We start from the raw sequence: 20028 nt of genomic DNA on the forward strand, positions 1-20028 counted from the left end.
AATTGACTCCTGGAACATCCCTGCTTTAAATTCATGAATGGAGTCCTCCTCCCCAGAACTCAGAGTGAAACCCAGACTCCTTAAAGTAGCCCCCAAGGCCCTTGCATTATGTAGTCTCCAAGTTCATCTCAAGCCACCCCACCCCGCTGCTTTGCCACACTAGCTACCTCTCTGTTCTAACAGTCCAGGCTCAGCTTTGTTTTGCAGACTTAGCACATGCTGCTTCCATTAATGGAATGTTCTTCCAGAGGCCTCTCCTTACTACTTACCTAAAGGACATTGCAGTATGTTGGCTTCAGCCTGCTTTGATTAATACCCATCTACACACACACACACACACACACACACACACACCCCTAGATACATAGGTATAAATTCTGAGGTATCCTCTCTTTCTTATTTACACATTGTTTCTTTCAGAATCTGTCTCACAGCAGGTGATCAGTATGTATTTATTGGATAAGGGAATAAATGTACTGCAGGTAATTAAGAGTGGCTATTCCGGATGTTCTGTCATTGATGTTCTAGGTGCTTGTGCCATCCATGTTCTTAGCATGCATAGAATTACTTTAACAGGCTTGAAAGTATATTTTTAACTATTAATACTTATTTGGTGGCCAGTTTCTCACCTAGAAAAATGTGGTGAAAAGACAGTCACATTTGATGCAAGTCAGATCCAGTGTTATAACTAGTTTGGAAGTGGATTTGTTCTCACGTCCCTAGTCTTCTGGGAGGTAATCCAGACTGCTGAAAAGGCATACAAGGTGACTTTAATTTGAGAGCTATATAAACATGGCTTTTCTCCTGGACAGTTCTGGACCCTAACCAAATAAAGGACAATGTCATGGCTAATTAACATGCTCTCAGAAAATAAAAAGGCATATTTTGAACTTTTCCACACGCACAGAACATAGCTTCAAAAAGCTTAGGTGCCAAGATATTAAATACAGAATGCATCTTCAAATTAAGTCATTTTCATAATTGAACTTGAGAAGAAGCATAAAGCGAGGTTAAATCTTAGGGAAAAATCCGAAAAGCTTCCAGATGCTCATGTGTTTAGCCCACGACGGTGGGTTAGGATGTGCCATTTTAGTGATAGGTTAGTGGTGGCATAGTTTTTCGAACATGTTCTCAGGATGCTGCTTTACTTTCATTTTGCAAGTGTAGGAACAAAGTTTAGATGGCATTCAAAGGAGATGCAGAGGTGCAGTTTGAGGGAGAGGCAGTTTTGCAAACTCCATCCGGATTGTATCTGTCATTTTGTGATAAATTGGGCCTAAATGTATCCTTTATGGGGAAGGTGAGAAAAGGTGATAAAACTTTTTGAATGGCCCAAGGCATTTCCGGTAAACTTCATTTGCACCCTCTGGTTAAGGTGAAGCTGTCTCTTCAGTTAAACTCGAGATTTCCAGGTCCTCCGTGACAGATTTGTTACACTGGGACAACCATCGAAGGGTCTTGGAAACCCCTGAGGCGCCGTACAGAACCTGTGTGCCTGCATTTGTGGGCGTGTGTGTAAAAGCACATGTGCATTCTCTGCTGGAGAAAGGTCCGTACTTTCTCCTGTTCAAGAAAAGGCAGTGATTGGAAGAGGTTACATTTCGAGAGGTTATCGAGTAACCCCAGGAAAGGAAGAAGAAGAGTGGGGGGTTTCCCTTAGGTAACCCAGCAGTGCAGCTCACGGAGTCCCGGTGTGGCTTTGTGAAGAGGAGCCTCTACATGGAGGAGACTGGAGCTTCCAGGGTGATTCTAACCATGAAATGAACTTAGTGTCAGTGGACCAACCCCACATCTGGCATATGCTACTCATTTGAAAAACCAGGAGAGGGTGGGCGTTTGAAGAGAGGGATACAACTCTGACAGTAAACCCAGAGGTCCTTGATCTACTGAATTATTTGCTTTCACTTTTAAAACATCTTTTCCCTTCCCTTCCAAGAGGAGAGCGGACACAAAACACTACCAAAATGTAAAAAGTAGAAAGTAACAGTCCTATTAATTCTCCTTACTGAGGTTCATTTCTAAATGAAAACAGTTTTACATTTGGTCTTGATTATAAAAATCATTCTCTGTACATTATAAAAAATAAGAAGTAGGTAGTACAGGAAAGTATAAGCGGTAGGGAAAACACCTCCAGTCCAACTTTTTTCGATTTATGCTGGAATGTGTACACACCCAAAATGGGCTGACACTGCACCTGCTTCTTCATAATGGGGACCCTTGTAAAGGCCACAGTGAAGAGAAAAGCAATTTCCATGCACATGCAGAAGGGAATGGCAATTATATGTATGTATGTAATGAGGCATTGATGTTTTTCTGACTTTGAAAATCTTCAGCATGCCTCCAAGGGAAGCAAGAAGGCACGTATTGACCTTCTTGGGGAATGGAAAGGGGATAGCCGGCCCTGAGAGCTGAATTCCCTTTGCGGAGGACCCTGTTGGAAGGTGGCAGAACCAGGTTCTGTCCCAAGTCTTCAGAGTGCTGATCCATCCAGGTCTAAGCTGAGCCCTTGATCCTCAGAAGGGAATGATGGTGGTGGTGGCGATGCTTGTCTCTGCCCAAGTGTCAGTGTGTTTTTCTGCCATCTCCACTGGAGTATGTGGTCCCCTTGAGTCTGATTGAATTGAGCCCCTCATACAGTTGGTTACCAAGACCTCTTTGCTGGTTTAGAATATGGTCCTCACGTTTCTCCCACAGGCACAACAAGTATTATTTTAAAGGGTCTATCTTAACTTCATTAAATACATGCCCAATTTTCCTCAACTTGGAATCCTCACTAAAACCTATCTTCAGATCTGTAACTTGGAACAGTCAAGGGAAAATGAACTTTTTGTCCTCCTTGGCCTCACTTCAATGCTTTATTTCAAAGCAAGAACTGGAAGGGGAAGGAGTAGAGGGACTTAAATGAAAGGGACCTCGGAAATGGCCATTGAGATGCGAATGAAAGGTGGAGGCTCCCTGGGGGCGAGGAGCAAGGAAGAACAGGTGTGGTAGGACTGATTGTAAGACGGAGGGCAAGATGTTGACACTGTGAAGAACTTTAGGGAACTGGAACGTCTAGGTCAAAAGATGTTATAAACTACTTAAAAATCATAAGCTATACAAGATCTGTAAGAGAGGCTGGAGATGCCCCTTTACCATGTTCTGAAGCAGAGAAGGATAGTGACATGGCATCTGTTGTGTGAGACAGGACTGGAGGATTTTTCTTTTGAATGGGAGGCGCTGAACACCTGGGCTTATGACATCTTTCACTGGAGAAAATAAAAGCTGAAATTATTTTATTTCCCATCTGGTATTTTTCCTCCACTAGGTTTTGCTGTCCATTCAGTGGCCCTTCCAACAAAGAGCATCTTGTAAAGTGGGATGGGTCTTTTGCTGAGCAAATTTTGAGTAGGAACCTGCTTATTGTACTGAAATTTAAATGAAACTCTTTGCCTTTGACTACTATTTGGAGTTTGGACAAGTTGCAGATCTAAGAAGGCTGACCTCTGGAGGTCAACTCATATATAAAGTTAGATCTTGGTTTTCAACCAACAGTTATATCAGGGGATCAAGAGGTGAAATGTGATGCCTGCAAAATTGATTCACTAGGAATTATGAAAGGTCTTCAGATAATAGTTATTTATATACTTGTAAGTACAAGTGCATACGTAATGCTAGGCGTGATTTTTTTAAGATCTGATCCCTGTTTCTTACAGGCTAGCGGGACTGATGGTAAATCCTTACATAGAAGTTGGGTATTTTATTATTGAAAGGTGGAAAATGTGGAGTCCCAAGGAGCGTTTTTAGCTGTGATTGTGTATCTTCTGGATATTACAGCCTTCTGTTTAAACCACACATGATATTTTGTGTCACATGTTTGGTTTAAAAATGAAGATGTTAAAATGGATACATCTCGTAATAAACAAGCCCAGTGACTTAGCTGAGAACCTGTGATGAAAATTGGATTTGTTTTCTGCTCCAGCCCTGAAAGCGGTATGGTTTGCAATGATGTCCTTCTATCTGCCCCACCTCTCTAACTGTCTGCCAGTCACCTGGGGATTTATCTGCATTCAGCATCAGCCGGACAAAGGTGGAAGCCAAAATGTTGTTGATAAATTTATGTACGTGTGTGCAGAAGTGCTTGAACAAAAACAAACGGGTAGAAAACACCCACTCAGGGAACCAATAATAATCTCTTCTTGCCCCTCTCACTTACTTTCTTTCAGCAACCACTGGAAAGAAAAGACAGCCAGAATAGCTCCCAGCACAGTGTTGCCAGCCACCGAAGCCTGCACACGGCCTCCCCCAGCCACGGCACACAGGTGCTGCCCGAGTTCCCACCCGCCGAGGCTCCGGCTCCAGATCAGACCGACAGCTCTGGGCAGAAAAAACCAGATCCTTTTAAAATCTGGGCCCAGTCCAGGAGCATGTATGAAAACCGACGTGAGTAGCACCCTGGCTCCTCTCTTCCCTGGACCCCACCTCGGGGCTTATTGAGAATAGGTTGTCAGTGTGTGAACAGGAGAGAGGTAAATCCAGGTGAGAGGTGACAGCATCTCAGAGGGGCAGGGTGGGGTAGTCATGGATGGCCATCAGATGAAGGGCCTGGGTAAAAATGGATTTATTTTTCCTCTCCATTAAAAGAAGTGGCCGATAAGAGCTGCTCCCTCATTAATTCTTCCCTATGTGGAGACGGTGGCTTCTTTTGAGCTTCTGTCTTGTGAAACAGCTCTGGTATACAGTAGAACATAAATACGATTGGTTTGGATTGCAGGAGTAGTGAGAAGAAATTAAATGCTTTCTTGTCTCTTGGTTTTTAAGAATACTGGTAATTTTTTTTTAACTGTTATCGGTCTTTCTAAACATTCCCCTTAAAAAGGAAAAAAGAAAGCAGTGAGTGGTTTGTGCTTTAATTATTTATGCTGTGGTTAAGTGTGTTCCTTTAGCTTCACCTTTTCGATAAATATGAACTAGTGATGTCATACATAGTACCTTTTGGGCTTTTATAAACCAAATAGTCCCTTCACATTTAATGTTTTACTTTTTTATTATGAAATGATTTCCAAAAACTATTCACCATAAATAGTATTCATTTATCTTACTATTACCAATCAAAGTTCCTAAAATGCTTTTATCTTGGGATACAAATAGGCCATTTTAGGGGGTTTTTGTTGTTGTTGCTGTTGGTTTTTGTTTTTGTATTTTTTTTTTTTTGGCTTTTGCTCTTACTGACCTTTTCTTATGAGTATGATTGGTTGGGATGAAGCAACTATGAAGTACATGCACTTCATTTTCCCTCTTTGTGGTAGGATAGGAGAGAATGTTTAGTGAGGCAGGAGGCTGGGTTTACTGAAAGGTCAGATTAAAACTGGAAGAGAGAGGAGATTCGTTCTGCCTCTCTTCTTGGTCCCCACCCCCCTCAGTACAGGTTTCACTTGGAGCCACAGCTGTGGTTCTCTCAGCAAAGCCCCTTGGAGAGCCAAGGCACAGAGGTGGTGGGGGCTGTGGGAGGTGTTCAGCCCTCCACCCACCCCCTTGGACTTGGCCATGAAGCATTTCCCTTGCTGGCTGCAACAACTTCTCTGTGACCCAAACCCAACAGGGGAGTGAGACCAGCATCCCTGTCTGAGAAGGAAAGTGGCCCACACTGCTGGCTGAAAGTCAGTACCTAGGAGGCACAAGGCACGACTGGAGTCTTGTTGATGGTCAGGTTGTAGAAGTCACCCAAGGGTCCCTCTGTCCTTTTCCGCTTCAAGGAAGAGAGATCATTGCCTTCTTACTACAATAGTGCATGGAATTAAGTAGGCTGTTTTGGCTAAGGCTTCATGATGCTGTCAAAAGCCCGATAATTTGAGAGGGGATTTATTTAGTCCCTGGACTAGAAAAACCCTTGGAGTATGCCTGACTCCGGGCCAGAGCAAATGAAGTTTCATTTGGAACATCCCTTGTAAAGCAGTAGTTGCTAAGCATGAAGCTGGCGTCTGTTCTCACTGTGTCTTCTCACTAACTGTAATGATTCCATTGAAGAAATGTTTTCCGAAGGGGAATATTTTCGCATTCCCTTCACATTTCTCTCTAACCGTGCAGGTCCTCCAATCAGTGGCCCACCTTCAGTTGATGTGCAGATATTGCTTTATTGACTGTGCCCCTGCTTTTCTCAGTAGAGTACACATTTATGACCTAGTTTCCCATGTAGGAATCTTTATGCAATAAAATAAATCGTGTCCTGAAGTGCTGGCAGGGGCCTCGTGGATTGACAGACAGTTCTAATGCACCCAGTGAATAGGAAGGTCTAGCTCAGATGCCATTTCTACCTTGATGGAAGCAGTATTTCTTCAGAATTTGGTATTTAATCCATTTTTTAAGAAAATTTTCACCAGAAAAAAAATAAGAAAAATATGTAATTCTGCCACAGCCAGCTGCTCTAAGCATTGAATGAGAGGCAGACTGAAATATTTGGAATGGTGCCACTTTGGACCTTAACTTTCTTGAACACCTAAGGAATAGGATCTAGCAGCACAAATGAGAATCCGTTTTTTTGGTGATTAGAGACCCCATAATTGAGTGATTGTAGCAACCTAATGGATGTTAAAATTCACATAGATTTCTTCCTCCCCACTAAATGAGGATAATGGTGAGACTTTTCCCTCCATGATAATTATTCTGTATCTGTCACAGATTTTCTTTTTTTTCACGGTACCTATGAATGAACCTACATCAGGCTTGTCCTTAATCAGTATTTTGCTTTATCCCAGTTTCTGCCATTCCCTTAGGCTATTTATCTTGTCTTTTGAAAAAAAAGAAAAAATACAGCATGTGGCCTCATTAGATGTGATTCCCAGCCCCTCCCCTCAAGGCATATTAAAGTGAGCAAAGTACTCCAGGAAAAAACAAGAAAAGTCAAGTCAGCAGTAACACCTTAACTGATCCCCTTCTTTTGGGGGGCGGGGGGGCGGGCAGGATGTATTGTCCTTATATTTCATTTTATTGTGAAGGGCAATGTGGAGATTCTTAACAAAATCCCTGATCCAATTCCTTCACATGGTCTGAATGCCGTGCAAAATACCGTGTTCTTGACATGGCCACCTCTCAAAACAGCAGTGTGCAAATGAATCAGTCGGAGTTACAGATGTGTTCATAAATCCCTCTGAAGAGCTTAAGTGTTCAATTAAGAACACACATGGAAGTTCTGTAAAAGCCACGTTGCCTGTTTTGTATTTTCTCTGGATAACGTGCTAGTTGTGCACGTCTTTTAAAAATGGCATCCATGCAATCTTATTTGTAAATGTTCAGGAAGAGCAGCTAGTGTGCACTGGTGTTTACTATGAAACAAAATCTAAAGCTTGCAGTTGAAACTTTGCCTGTTCACAAAAGAGTTGGGAAAGAAAAAAATGACAAAGCTGTCATGGTAACCAGCATACACCTGTCCCTCGAGGGAGACATGCTTACTGATCTGGAATTGGTATACAGCTCCTTTATCATAGTTTAAGGAGCTTGGGTATAGGTCTAGATTTTAAGACTATTATGACAGCTCTTATTTGTGTATTTGTTCAGCTCTTGGCCAAATCTGATGATTTGTATCACTAAACAAAAGATGATTTTGGTTTAACTGCCCTAGAATTCGTCTGAACAGGTATTAGTCCAAGAATTAATCCCATCAGGGGCAGTGACAAAGGTATGCTTAAATTTTTTCAAAAGGAAATAAGGGGTTAGACAAATCTGAAGTTCATGACATGATTCAGACAAGGTCATACGAGAATGGGTACTTCGGGGTATAATTAAGTAGGAAGAGTCTATGGTAATGGTAGTTCTATGAAATTCTCAACGGTACAGTTGTAAATTCTAGCTTTTTGACAAGAAAAGTACCATGAAAAAAAAAAAAAGAATCAAACCATAGTCTTTTAAAATCCACAGCAGCCTTGACCTTTACTGTGAAAGCTTGACTGCATGTTCCTTATCAATCAAAACTAAATTAAAATGAACTAAGAGAAAGCACATACATTAAGCTTTGCAAAATTGTGACATTAATATTCCAGCTATGTCACCTTCGCCTGCATCGGGATTGAGCAAGGGTGAAAGAGAGAGAGAAATCAATTCCACGAATTTTGGAGAATGTCAGAGTAAGAATCCACTGAAAACTTTCATTTCTCCATTATTGTTCATCCTGTTTGATGTTCCCATTGGTCTGGGGGCTGGGAAGAAACTCAGAAAAAGGAGGGAAGAAAGAGGCATGCCATGAACAGAAGTGTTTGGGGGCATTCTTATTGACCAAGCCTAGAGCAAAGCCAAGATGAAATAAAAAATGGTGGGCGTGTTTTAACCCAGTCTGCAAATGTATTGTGTCTGTAATAATGGAGACACCAGGAGGGTTCTCTGCAAACCTGGTGATTCCATTTTTTCTAATTATCAAAGGAAGTCTTTTGACTGTTTTATTGGGTTGTTGGTGGAATTACCAAAGAAAATGAGCTGCTTTGATTGTCCCCTTGAAGTGAGGAGAGCTGGATGAGATTTTCTTAGTTCTCTTTTGGTTTAGTCTCAAAAAAAAGTGATAGTAATATCAGAAAGATGGTTCTACCCTGCTGCCTCCTAAAAACTTAATTCTAATAAACTCTGACTGAAATAAAGAAGAGAACAAAAAATGTTTGGGGGGAGTAGTTGAGAAACTTCAGTGCTCTTGGGAAGAAGTGGCAGCGGAGGACAAAGAACAGAAAAATAATTCTATAATTCTGTGGTATGTTTCAGTACTGATTGATCACCAAAGTTAAGTATTTGGTACAAGGCATTTGGTTGATAGAAGAACGTAATTGTCAAAATGCCCAAGTTCAAGGGCCAAAAGACTTTCTCTGTAACATATCTGTGTTTGTGTGTGTTTTCCCGAAAGCCTCATCATTGGCATCTTGTACATCCTTGGTGTCTGTCATTGGGCATCTTCATTTTCAATAGGAAGCTCTTTAAATAAATTTGCCATTTGTTTATTCTCAGAGGAACAAATTTTTTTCCAATGGACTAAACTGTATGATAAGCCTAAGTCTCTTGGCCACAACTGCCCACTCCAGGGTGGCTTGCCCCTTAATAAGCAATAAAAGGCAGAAACTTGCTACATTTGGTATCACTGTGACATAGGCAAGTGTTCCTGTGTTAAATGATGCTGCAAAAAACATTGGTCTGGGTTGGAGGTCTCTGTTCACAGAAAGGCTCAGCAGATTTCAACCAGACTCTGCCAAGAACCTAGTGCTGACTGGAAGGCACCCGTGATCTATTTTGGTAATAATCCTCCTGCTTGAGTGAACCGAAGACGGAGACTCAACTTGATTTAATTTGTTGTTTCAATGAGACTATTACAGCAAATACCCTTTAGCCAGCTACTCAAACAGAAAGAAAATATTGTTACCTTAGCGCACACAAGAAAATACCATTCTTGAATTGTATTTCTGGAAGTCCTGTGATGTACTTAACTCCATGTACCATGACGTCTTACAGCTTAGCCTCAGAAATTATAATAAAAAAGCATTTGATAAGAAGTTCTTTTGAAAGCACAGCATTAAGGTAGCTCAAGCATGAATATTGGGTTCAGACTTCTCTGACTTGTACTTACCTGTTCATTTAGTTTCTTCTCTCTCAGCATACATTTTAAACTCATGGGCAAGTCCCGAAAAAGGGACATCTCTCACCAGCTTGGAGTCTAAACAACCACCTTCTTCCCTATCCCATTGTACAAAATCAGAGAGGATGGGAATTAAATTCTCAGTACCTAAACACTCCTTCAGCCCCAAAGCCAAGGAATTAAAGAAAGTAGAAATTCTGCAGAATGGTATTTGAAAATCTCCTTTAGGATTCGTGGCCACTAAATTATGTTATTTTCTCTTTAAAGGATTTCTCTTTTTACAGACTGTAAAACACACTACTTAAACACTAAAATATTAAGTAAGAATTAAATAGAAATAACCCTTTTTTATTACTTAAATAACAGTAGTGTATAGGACAATCTCATGTACAGTAAGCATGTTCTTATGGAAATTACTTTTCTTTTTAAAAAAAATGAGATTTTCATTTGAAAGCCTTGACTGTTACTAGGTTTTAAAAGTAAAATATCAAGCTGTTGGATAGTAAATGAGTACTTATAATGTTGAAATATTATAGGCAAATGCTAGAATAAAGCACTTACTTTAGTGATGAGATATGGTTCATTGATATAGGACGATTTTGTCATCACACCATCAATCTTAAGGATACAGGGCTGGCTACTTTTTCGTAATAGTAGTGAAATGATAGTAAATTGTGTAAATTTGGAAATATTAGAATGTTTGAGAGTAACTCTTTTGGCAAAAGTGATCTGAAAGATCATATTATTGGCATTGCTAGACTTGATTACTTTAAGGGAAAAAAGAAGTGTTTTTTTTTTTTTTTTCTTAATTGAGAACACTTTTTGCCTCAGGCTGTTTTCTTTCATCTTCTAGTTGATAACATCAGGCACTTAGCAGGTCTTCTAAATCCTCAGAGCCAACCTCCATTTCAGAGGTCACTCTGACTTAGCATAAGTTCCTTCCTTGGACATGGGCACCCTCTTTGTGGTATAAAGCATGATGATTTTAATTTACTTAATTCCCCTTGCAACAATACCCAGGAGAGTGGGGAGTGCTGACTGCAGCCTTTGTCAGGGATAATGGCTTGATTAGGAATTATCAAACAGTGATTAGTCCTTTGAAAAAAATCTTAAGGCTCAGTGACTATTCCTACCGTTTCGTTTCCTTTCACCCAACGTCCTCTGTTATTACACCTGTCCAGATTATTTTGTTTGCTTGTGTGTGTTGGAAAGCTGTCATCTGCTCAAACACTATCAGTATTGGTCCTGTAACTGTGTTCGCCTTAGGACTCTGATTTCTTTTATCAGAGAAATAATCTCTCTCTTCCTCTTCCCTCTCTACAGTTCCAGATTATCAAGAACAGGACATCTTCCTCTGGAGAAAAGAGACTGGATTTGGATTTAGGATTCTCGGTGGCAATGAACCAGGGGAACCTGTGAGTCTTTGGTCTCCCTGCCCCCCGCCCTCCCCCCCCCACCCCGTGCAGTTTTCTAAAACTTCAAAGCAAATTGGCAGCAGTGACAAATCACCAAGATTTGTGTCCTGCTAGGTACACCCCTGTTTCATCTTTTTAAAAAAAATTGTATTGGAGTATAGTTGATTTACAATGTTGTGTTAATTTCTACTGTACAGCGAAGTGATTCGGTTTTATATATATATAAAACGGTTTTTCTCACTGTTTCATCTTAAGCAGTGGGGGTTATTCTTTGAATTTTGTGGAACTCTTTCTGTCTTGAGGAAGAAGGGACTAGATCCTTTCTAAGTGTGTGTTTCGTGTTTGTGGGGAGCGGCAGCTACAGCCTCTGGAGCTCCTCATCAAAGAAAAAGGAACCAAAAGCAAAATAGGAATAGACATCAACTGAGAATACAATGGCCTGATCCTTCTGGCCAGTTCTGTTAACTCTGCCAGCAGGTAGTTGGCTTTGTATATTGAGTAGCTAGGACATAGAGAGCACTTGACAAGGCATTATGAAAGATTAGAGAAAGGAGGACCACGCTCTTTGCAAAATTAGAGAAAGAACTCTGAACATGGATCAGGAGACATTTAACCTCCCCAGGGCTCATCTTTAGAATAAATTGAGGAGAAATCACAGGATTCTTTGGAAAGGGGAAAAGAGAACTAAAGATAAGGATTGTTCATTTCCTCATCACAATAAAAATAGTTATTATTTCCTGAGTGCTTGTGATGTGCCAGGTGCTATGCTGAAGGCTTCTAACATCCATTCTTCTTGTGTATCCATCACATCTGTGAATCTATCCCCATTTTTCCCGTCATGAAATAAAGATACAGAAAGGTTAATGAACTTGCCTGGGATCACAGAGTTAGTAAACAGAGGGACTGGAAAGGGTGTGATTCCAGAGTCCCTATTCTTAACCACTCTTTTGTCAAAGTTCTGGGTAAACGATAAATGCCATGTAAAGATCATTGTAGCATCATTATCTAGTGAGAAGGCAAGGAAAGCACACATATTTTGGCTAAAGTTTAGTCAATAGTTAATATAAAGACACTAAATATAGAGAGCTGCTCTGCGTACAGGTGCTATAGACTATGGAAATGGAGATGCCCAACCAGACTTGCCTGGACTCAGCCCTTCATTTAACAGCATTGATCATGCATCCCCTAATGCCAGGCACATGTGGACCTTTAAAGCAAAATTGTATTACTATTATAATTAGCAGAGGGGCTTCCCTGGTGGCGCAGTGGTAAAGAATCTGTCTGCCAATGCAGGGGACACAGGTTTGATCCCTGGGCTGGGAAGATCCCACATTGCCACGGAGCAACTAAGCCCGTGCGCCACAACTACTGAGTCTGCGCTCTTGAGCCTGTGATCCACAGCTAAGGAGCCCATGTGCCACACCTGCTGAAGCCCAAGAACCTAGAGCCCGTGCTCCCCAACAAGAGAAGCCACCGCAATGAAAAGCCCGTGCACCACAACAAAGAGTAGCCCCCGCTCCCTGCAACTAGAGAAAACCCGTGTGCAGCAACGAAGACTCAATGCAGCCAGTAAACAAATACATAAATTTTAAAAAATAATTATAATTAGCAGAGTTTTCTCAACAGAGGCCTCTTAGGTGTATAGAAAAGGAGAAAAAGTTTTACCAATGAAGGGAGTAAAATCTATTTCTGCAAAGGGGAGAAAAGAATGAGTCATCAGCAAACCACAGATAAATGTCAAGGAACCAAACAAGGAAAAGTTATTTTTTCCACCATTTAAGAATAATTGTACCACCTAGCACAGCACCTGGTACCCAGTGGGCATTCAGTGTTTGTGGCATGGATGTAGACGTGATTAAATGAATTGTTCTCAGAGATTGTGAAGGCTGCCATTATACAAGCAAACCTTGTTTTATTGTGCTTTGCAGATATTTCGTTTTTTTACAGATTGAAGTTTGGGCAACCCTACATTGTCAAACGACGGTTAGCATTTTTTTACAATAAAGTATTTCTTAAATTGAGTTATGTACTTTTTTTAGACATAATGCTATTGCATGCTTAACAGACTACCGCGTAGTGTGAACATAACTTCTATGTGAACTGAGAAACCAAAAAATTCACGTGATTCGCTTTCTGGCAATATTCACTTTATTGTGGTGGTCTGGAACTGAACCTGCAATATCCCCGAGGTGTGCCTGTAACAGTAAACCAAAAGGTCAATGTTTCATCCATCATCCAATTACTCAACAGATTTATATCGGTCACATCGTACCACTGGGTGCTGCTGATACGGACGGCCGCCTGAGGTCTGGGGATGAATTAATCTGTGTGGATGGGACACCAGTCATTGGAAAATCACACCAGCTTGTGGTCCAGCTTATGCAACAAGCCGCCAAGCAAGGCCACGTCAATCTCACAGTGCGGCGTAAAGTGGTGTTTGCCGGTATGTTTTTCATTCATCGCTTTAGACAGTGCCTTGTCACTTTCTGCACAGAAGAGGCCCCCTTCCTGTGTCTGCCTCCTCAAGCATCTATTTTAGCAAATGTTTGCAGATGTGATTAAGCTCAGAATTTCCAGATGGTTTGCTTCTCTCAAACCCTGCAAAACTACTGTCACTCAAAAGTACTTTTATGCACCAGCCGTGCATGTTGAGCAAAGGCCTTTAGAAGAAGGCTGGTTGAATATATATGTTACCTCCCTCCATCCCCTTGCTGACCAGAACTTAGTCATCCTCTTCTGATGAGAATTCTCAACAAAAGAGGTTAATGTGCCCGCCAGGAGAATTGTAGCTTCAAATTAAGAAAGCAAGAATTAGGTTTGTGCTGCCAGATAAGCTCATGAAAAAGTTATTCTGTGGGTTGACAGTCATATGTATTAATCTATTTTCATTAAAAAATTTTTCTCTGTAAGAAAGTTGTAGAGCTGGCCAGTTCTAGGTCATGTTTGATTCCTTCTATCTGCAACTCAAAATCCTACACATCCTTCCAGGCCCAACTCAAATATAACCTTCTCTGTAAAACCCTCAGAAATTCCCTCCTTTCCTCCAGCTGCCTGCTGATTTTAGCCTTCCCTTCTTGGCATCCTTGGGAATCAGGGTTTACCTCTGTATCAGAATCTGCCATTTTGAGACAGGTCCCTGGGTAAGTGTCTGCCCTTCCCATTCATTCACCATCTTTGTCGGCAGTGTTATATCAGTTGAATTACTGAAGAAGCGTGATGTGAAATATTAGGAGTTCTCCAGAGTGATGATATTGGGTTGGCCAAAAAGTTTGTTTGGGTTTTTGTACACTTTTACAGGAAAACCCAAATGAACATTTTGGTCAACCCAATACTAGTGAAACAACTACTTACCAGATAAAAGCAACTGGCACTTTGTTTTCTTTTTCTTTCTCTAGAAAAAAAAAAAAAAAAAGCTGGTAGAACTCATTTAAATGGTATATAATTAATTACAAAACAGGTTCCAGTGTGAGAAGAGCCCTACCTACTGCAGCCGTGGAAAACAGTGTTAATCACTTATGTCTCTAGAGCTCATTTATGGTCTCAGGATCTTAATGTAGTATCTCATGCAACTTAGCATCAGAAATGGCTTTTTAGCTGAGATCAAAACTTTTTGACTTCACTGGTCCAAATAAAAATAGTAGAGCAATGTGATTTTTTTGTTTGTTTCAAGTTTATTTTTTAAATCTAAAGTGTTGGGGTTTCTAAGTTCTAGGTCAAAGGCATGTTAAATCTCTGAAGAGACATAAGGCCAAGTAAAATAAGCCAGTCACTTCCATGAGGTACCTAGAGTAGTCAAATTTATAGACAGGAAGTAGAATTGTGGTTGCCAGGCACTGGGGAGGGGAAAGTGATTAGTTAGTGTTTGATGGGTACAGAATTTCAGTTCTGGAAGAGGAAAAAGTTCTGGAGATCAGTGATGAGGATGGTTGCACGATAGTGTTTCTGTACTTAATGCCACTGAACTATACACCTAAAATGGTTAAAATAATAAGTTTTATGTTCTGTGTATTTTACTACAATAAAAACAAAATCTATGAAAGGAGATGCTTTCGGGAATAAATTTAGTAGTCCTATCCAAAACCTGAACACATATTTTGCTTTTGGCATGAAAAATGTCAGTCCCTCCTACTACTGTGGCTATTTAAGAATGCTTTACCCTGTCACTTGATAAAGCAATAGAACTGGAATTTGATAAAATGAATTCTGAGGGAGGCTAATGTATCCAGTTGTGTGATCAGAGTAAATCATTGACATCTGCAAGCTAGGAAGAGACGCTGAGTATACCTCTGACAGGTGTTGTCAGAAATCCCACAATAGGGAAGTCTTAATGGTACTGTCAGCTTACCGTCTCTCCCCTGGTGGAAAAAGACGCAAAACTGTTTGCAAAGCTGAGCAGAAATGTGACTTGAGGGTAATGACAGTTGAATGCATTGAAGGCGTCCCTGAGGCATAGTCATCCTTGCTGTGGGCCACACCTACACTTCCTTCAGTGGGTTGTTTTTGTTTGGTTGTTTCATTGAAGTCTGGGTGCTGTACAATATTGTGTAAGTTATAGGTGTACAATGCAGTGATGCACAATTTTTTAAATGTTATACTCCATTTATAGTTATTATAACATATTGGCTATATTCCAGTGTTGTACAGTTTATCCTTATAGCTTATTTTATACCTAATAGTTTGTACCTCTTAAGCCCCTACCCCTATCTTCTCCCCACTGGTAACAACTAGTGTGTTCTCTATATCTGTGAGTCTGCTTCTTTTTTGTTACATTCACTAGCTGGTTGTATTTTTTGGATTCCACTTATAAGTGATACCACAGAGTATTTGCATTTCTCTATCTGACTTATTTCACTCAGCATAATGTCCAGGGGTTGTTTTCTGATTCGTGAACCAGGAAATATTTCAGAGTGGGCCGATCTTGCTGCAGATTTGAGTCCGTATACAGATGTCAATAAACAGTATGCTGTACATGATAACAGAATGCGGGTGTCCTTTTGGTGTTGTTCCATGGGATTGATGTCAGCGGATAGTGAATGGTAAATACTTATCAAGAGAAACTGTTTTCAATTCCTGTATCTCAGATCCGTGAGGCCAGGTGCTGTCATAGCTGTCAGTCTCTTGATTTCGTTGCCGTGTCAACGGGGGAAGGAAGAAGGGGTGGCCGGGCACGGTTCTCGCCAAGGCGGGTAACCGAGGGGTGCCTCTCTCCGCACAGCCCCCAAAACAGAGAACGAGGTGCCCTCGCCAGCCTCCTCCCATCACAGTAGCAACCAGCCGGCCTCGCTGACGGAGGAGAAGCGCACCCCGCAGGGCAGCCAGAACTCCCTGAACACGGTGAGCTCGGGCAGCGGCAGCACGAGCGGCATCGGCAGCGGCGTGGTGAGCACCGTGGTCCAGCCCTACGACGTGGAGATCCGGCGCGGCGAGAGCGAGGGCTTCGGCTTCGTCATCGTGTCGTCGGTGAGCAGGCCCGAGGCAGGCACGACTTTCGGTGAGTGCCGTCCCTCCTCCCCCGTGTTTCCCGGGAGGCCCGGGGCTCTTCTGTGGCAAGTGAAAGACGGCCCGAATCTCATGAACGGAGATGCTTTTCATGCTTTGCGCTTCAGGTAATGAAAGTCTTCATCGGGGATGGAGTTAATTGGGTGGCTTTTCCCCTCCTGAAGGTTAGGAAATTTTTTTTTAACCCGTCAGCTTCCATTCCGATGGCGTGTTCACAGGGAGATAACATCACCCGTAGGTGAAATTTGCAAAGCAGCCCCTTGACAGGATAGAGTGTGAGAAATTCTTCCCAGAGAAAGCCGTTTGCAAGGTCCTGAGGAGGGTATCAATCATAGCAGTTGCCTCAGAAGGTTTAAGAGTTTTTAAAAGAAGCATATGGTTGTAGAAATAAATGCCTGGGGGAAAAATAGAGGTGTAAGGAGTAGAAATATACATGAAATGCCCCTTCCATCTTGTCCTTTCTCTACTCTATCCCCATATGAAATTTTTAAATTTTAATTTGAAATAATATGTTTACTGTTGCCTGGTTAAGAATCTAATTAAAATTTGAGTTCAGAGCCATTTGTCTTCACTGCCCTTGAATTCTAGCAGGGGTGATCGTCCTGTCTCATCCACATGTTGGGGGTTTCAGCCGAGTATGGAGAAATACAATTGTCACCCTCTCAGAAGGTTAACTCTCTGCTGGGTGCACTAGCTGAAACAAATAGGAAACCAGGTGATTCCAGGAACTAGGACTCTATGAATCTGTTTCCTATTAGAATGGATTATAAGTAGGTACTCCAAAAATGATCACCTTCTTCATTAAATAAAACATCACTTGTTATTTTCCCGAAGCACATTTGTTACTTAATCTGAAATGTGATGGGAGACAGGGAAGGGCTGTGCAGACTTTGAAATGTACTTCACCTCTGTCTGCAAACGACTTACCCAACAAGGAGTCTGAGGACCAGTGGCCTAGATCGTTTGTTGGCTGACATCAGCTAGGTACTTCATGCTGTTAGCTTTCTGCTCTGGTACAATTCCATTTGCTTCCGTTTAGTCTTGGTACACTGCATCCTGCTAAAGCTATTTCCCCCTAAGGTGCGTTCATTAGGAGACAGTGAGTTAAGCCAGGTCCATGCATGTGTGGCTGTGGTAACAAACACCCATTACTAACAGTGCTTCTGTGAGCTCCGTTAATAACATTATCACAGCATGTCACAGGTGGTGGGTGACTTGACCTCAAGGCAAAGTTGTTTTTTGTTCCTGTGTTTTTTTTTCAATTACTTTTGTAGACTTTCCTGCTTAATTTCAGACTAAAAAGAAAGGCAGAGGGGAAAAGAAATCTCAAATTATTTTCTTTAGATCTACAATTTGTCCCCATGCACCCGGTGATGTTCTCAGTATTTCAAAGTTCTCAGTTTCCCTTTTTAGAGTGAAATAACAGATATGTCTGGTGGGAGGCCCAGTGTTATTTAACAAAAATTGAATGTCTTCACTCACAGTTTGGTCTTTGATTGCTTCCCTCCAGCTCTTACAATGAACATATTAAACTTTCCCTAATACCTTGCATGAGACTTCTGTTCTGAGCTATGCAGAGCTTTCCTCCCACCTGCTGTATGATACCTTTCCCATGGAACTTGTCCTTGGAGATGGGCTGAATTTAATCAAGACCTTAAATTTGAGTATGGCGGCTTTCCACCACACTTGCTTGTTGCTTGTTCCAGAAGACTAACTTCCTTTTGAAAAATTCTTTAAACTTGACCTTATATCCAGTCTGTATATATCCTTATATACAGACTCAGGCAAATATGCTGAAATTCAAAGGAATTGTAGCTCATTTCACCACACATTTTATCCTTAAGCTCAAAATTAGGATGGAAGAGCCCTCTCAGTTAGTTTCAATGTCTTTCATGTTAATTTTGTCACCTTTTCCCACAGTGGCTCAACTATATAACTATCTTTACAGTCCCCAGAAAGACAAACTCTCAAAATCAGTGAATATGCCCAAGAAAGTTAGAAACTCAGTATGCGATTGTCCAGAAACCCTGTTAGGCGTCCATCAAAGCCAATTTTCTACCTCTCTTAAAAGTTACCACCGCTTTTGGTTGTGACATGAAATGCCTCAGAGCACACAATAAGCCTTCTTCAAATGCACTTTTCCTGGCTTTTTCCTATCATAGCTGTGTAGTAACTGATCAAGACAAAAGAAATGATTAAAGGAAAAGGGTTGAGGAATAATTTGAACCTAGCTTTGAATCACTGTCCTCAGCCTGAGTATGTACTAGATTTTTTTATTCCTTTGAGGGGATTTTTATAAGGAAGAAGAAGGATTTCAGAGCTAATGAGCCATTTGGGCCCTTCTCTGAAAGCACACGAGAGAGGCTGATTGAGCAAAGGTCATAGAAGGAAAAATACGTGTCAAGGTTGGGTGCTTTCTTAGCTCATTTTGTAATTATGCCCTTTTGCTAAACCTTTCATCATTCTGGATGGAAGGCAGAAAGTCTAAGTGTTTGTCTATTAGGTGTTTTCAGATTGCATTTTTGGCGCTAGCAGACTCTTAGGCCTCACCAGACACCCGGTGATTATTTTTTCTAAATGAAGAAAGAACAAAACATTGGCAGACGCTTAAGCAACACCTGGCAAAAATGACGTGACATGAACACAGAATGCGCAAAAGCCTCCCTCCCAGCTCTGGGTTTCACGTTTGCAGTCCCCAAATAAGCCCATGGCAAGTTATTTTTGGGGCCCTTGAGAATCATCAGAAGTTGCTAAAGATCCCAAATTTTGCCACTGATAGAAGGAGGGAAGCTTGGGGTTCTCCCTCGTTTTGAATCGGGATAGGACTGCAGCGGTGAACTATCGTTTCAGGGCTGTAACTTCTTACACAAATGCCCGGAACTTTGCCAATGTTTTGACCCTCGGCACAGAGTTCTCCTTTAATAACATTTGCTTAATGCTTAAATTAATTAACACTTAACCTTCTCTTTCCCTTCTCAACCCCTTTTCTCCTCCCTTCACTCTATTCCCCTGTAACTTAAAAAAAAAAAAATTAAAACTGACTATCAAAGCAGGCAATGCATGTGTGGCCATGCCTCACAAAATAGGTCGGATTATTGAGGGGAGCCCTGCTGACCGATGTGGCAAGCTGAAAGTAGGAGACCGGATCTTGGCAGTAAATGGATGTTCCATCACCAACAAGTCCCATTCCGACATCGTCAACCTCATCAAGGAAGCGGGAAACACAGTTACCCTCCGTATCATTCCCGGGGATGGTAAAGTATACCTATTGTGTGTGTGTCTCTCTCTCTCGCTCTGCCTCTATCGTTAGTTAGTGTTCATGTAATTGAATAGTGTTGACTTAGAGGCAGCCGTATCCATCTCTAACTGAACATACCCATCAAGCACATGTGAGCCACTCTTACTAAATCTTACCTCACCGTCTTGACTTCATCCTCTAGCTCTGGGACCCTGTCTTGCTGCAGAGATAAACATGTCAGAAAGATCTTTAACTTTCTCCATTTTATTTCAGCTTCAGTGCCCTTACCTTTG

The 20028-nt window shown here is 41.4% G+C and overlaps 1 protein-coding gene across 17 annotated transcripts in view; it reads left to right on the forward strand.

Annotated features, from left to right (window-relative positions):
• The window catches only part of MAGI1 (membrane associated guanylate kinase, WW and PDZ domain containing 1), a 622148-nt gene that overhangs the window by 582063 nt on the left and 20057 nt on the right, over positions 1–20028 (forward strand). For 6 of the 17 annotated variants that reach the window (XM_057704360.1, XM_057704357.1, XM_057704342.1 and 3 more), the window contains 6 exons: positions 4206–4422; positions 8016–8099; positions 10907–10998; positions 13249–13441; positions 16214–16489; positions 19548–19751. In XM_057704360.1, the coding sequence (XP_057560343.1) occupies positions 4206–4422; positions 8016–8099; positions 10907–10998; positions 13249–13441; positions 16214–16489; positions 19548–19751 (1066 nt within the window). The remainder of the gene's footprint in view (positions 1–4205; positions 4423–8015; positions 8100–10906; positions 10999–13248; positions 13442–16213; positions 16490–19547; positions 19752–20028) is intronic. The other 11 variants (XM_057704354.1, XM_057704344.1, XM_057704349.1 and 8 more) reach the window with 5 other exon arrangements.

Source organism: Hippopotamus amphibius, chromosome 13 (genome assembly GCF_030028045.1).
Source record: "Hippopotamus amphibius kiboko isolate mHipAmp2 chromosome 13, mHipAmp2.hap2, whole genome shotgun sequence".
NCBI classification, from domain to species: Eukaryota; Metazoa; Chordata; class Mammalia; order Artiodactyla; family Hippopotamidae; genus Hippopotamus; species Hippopotamus amphibius.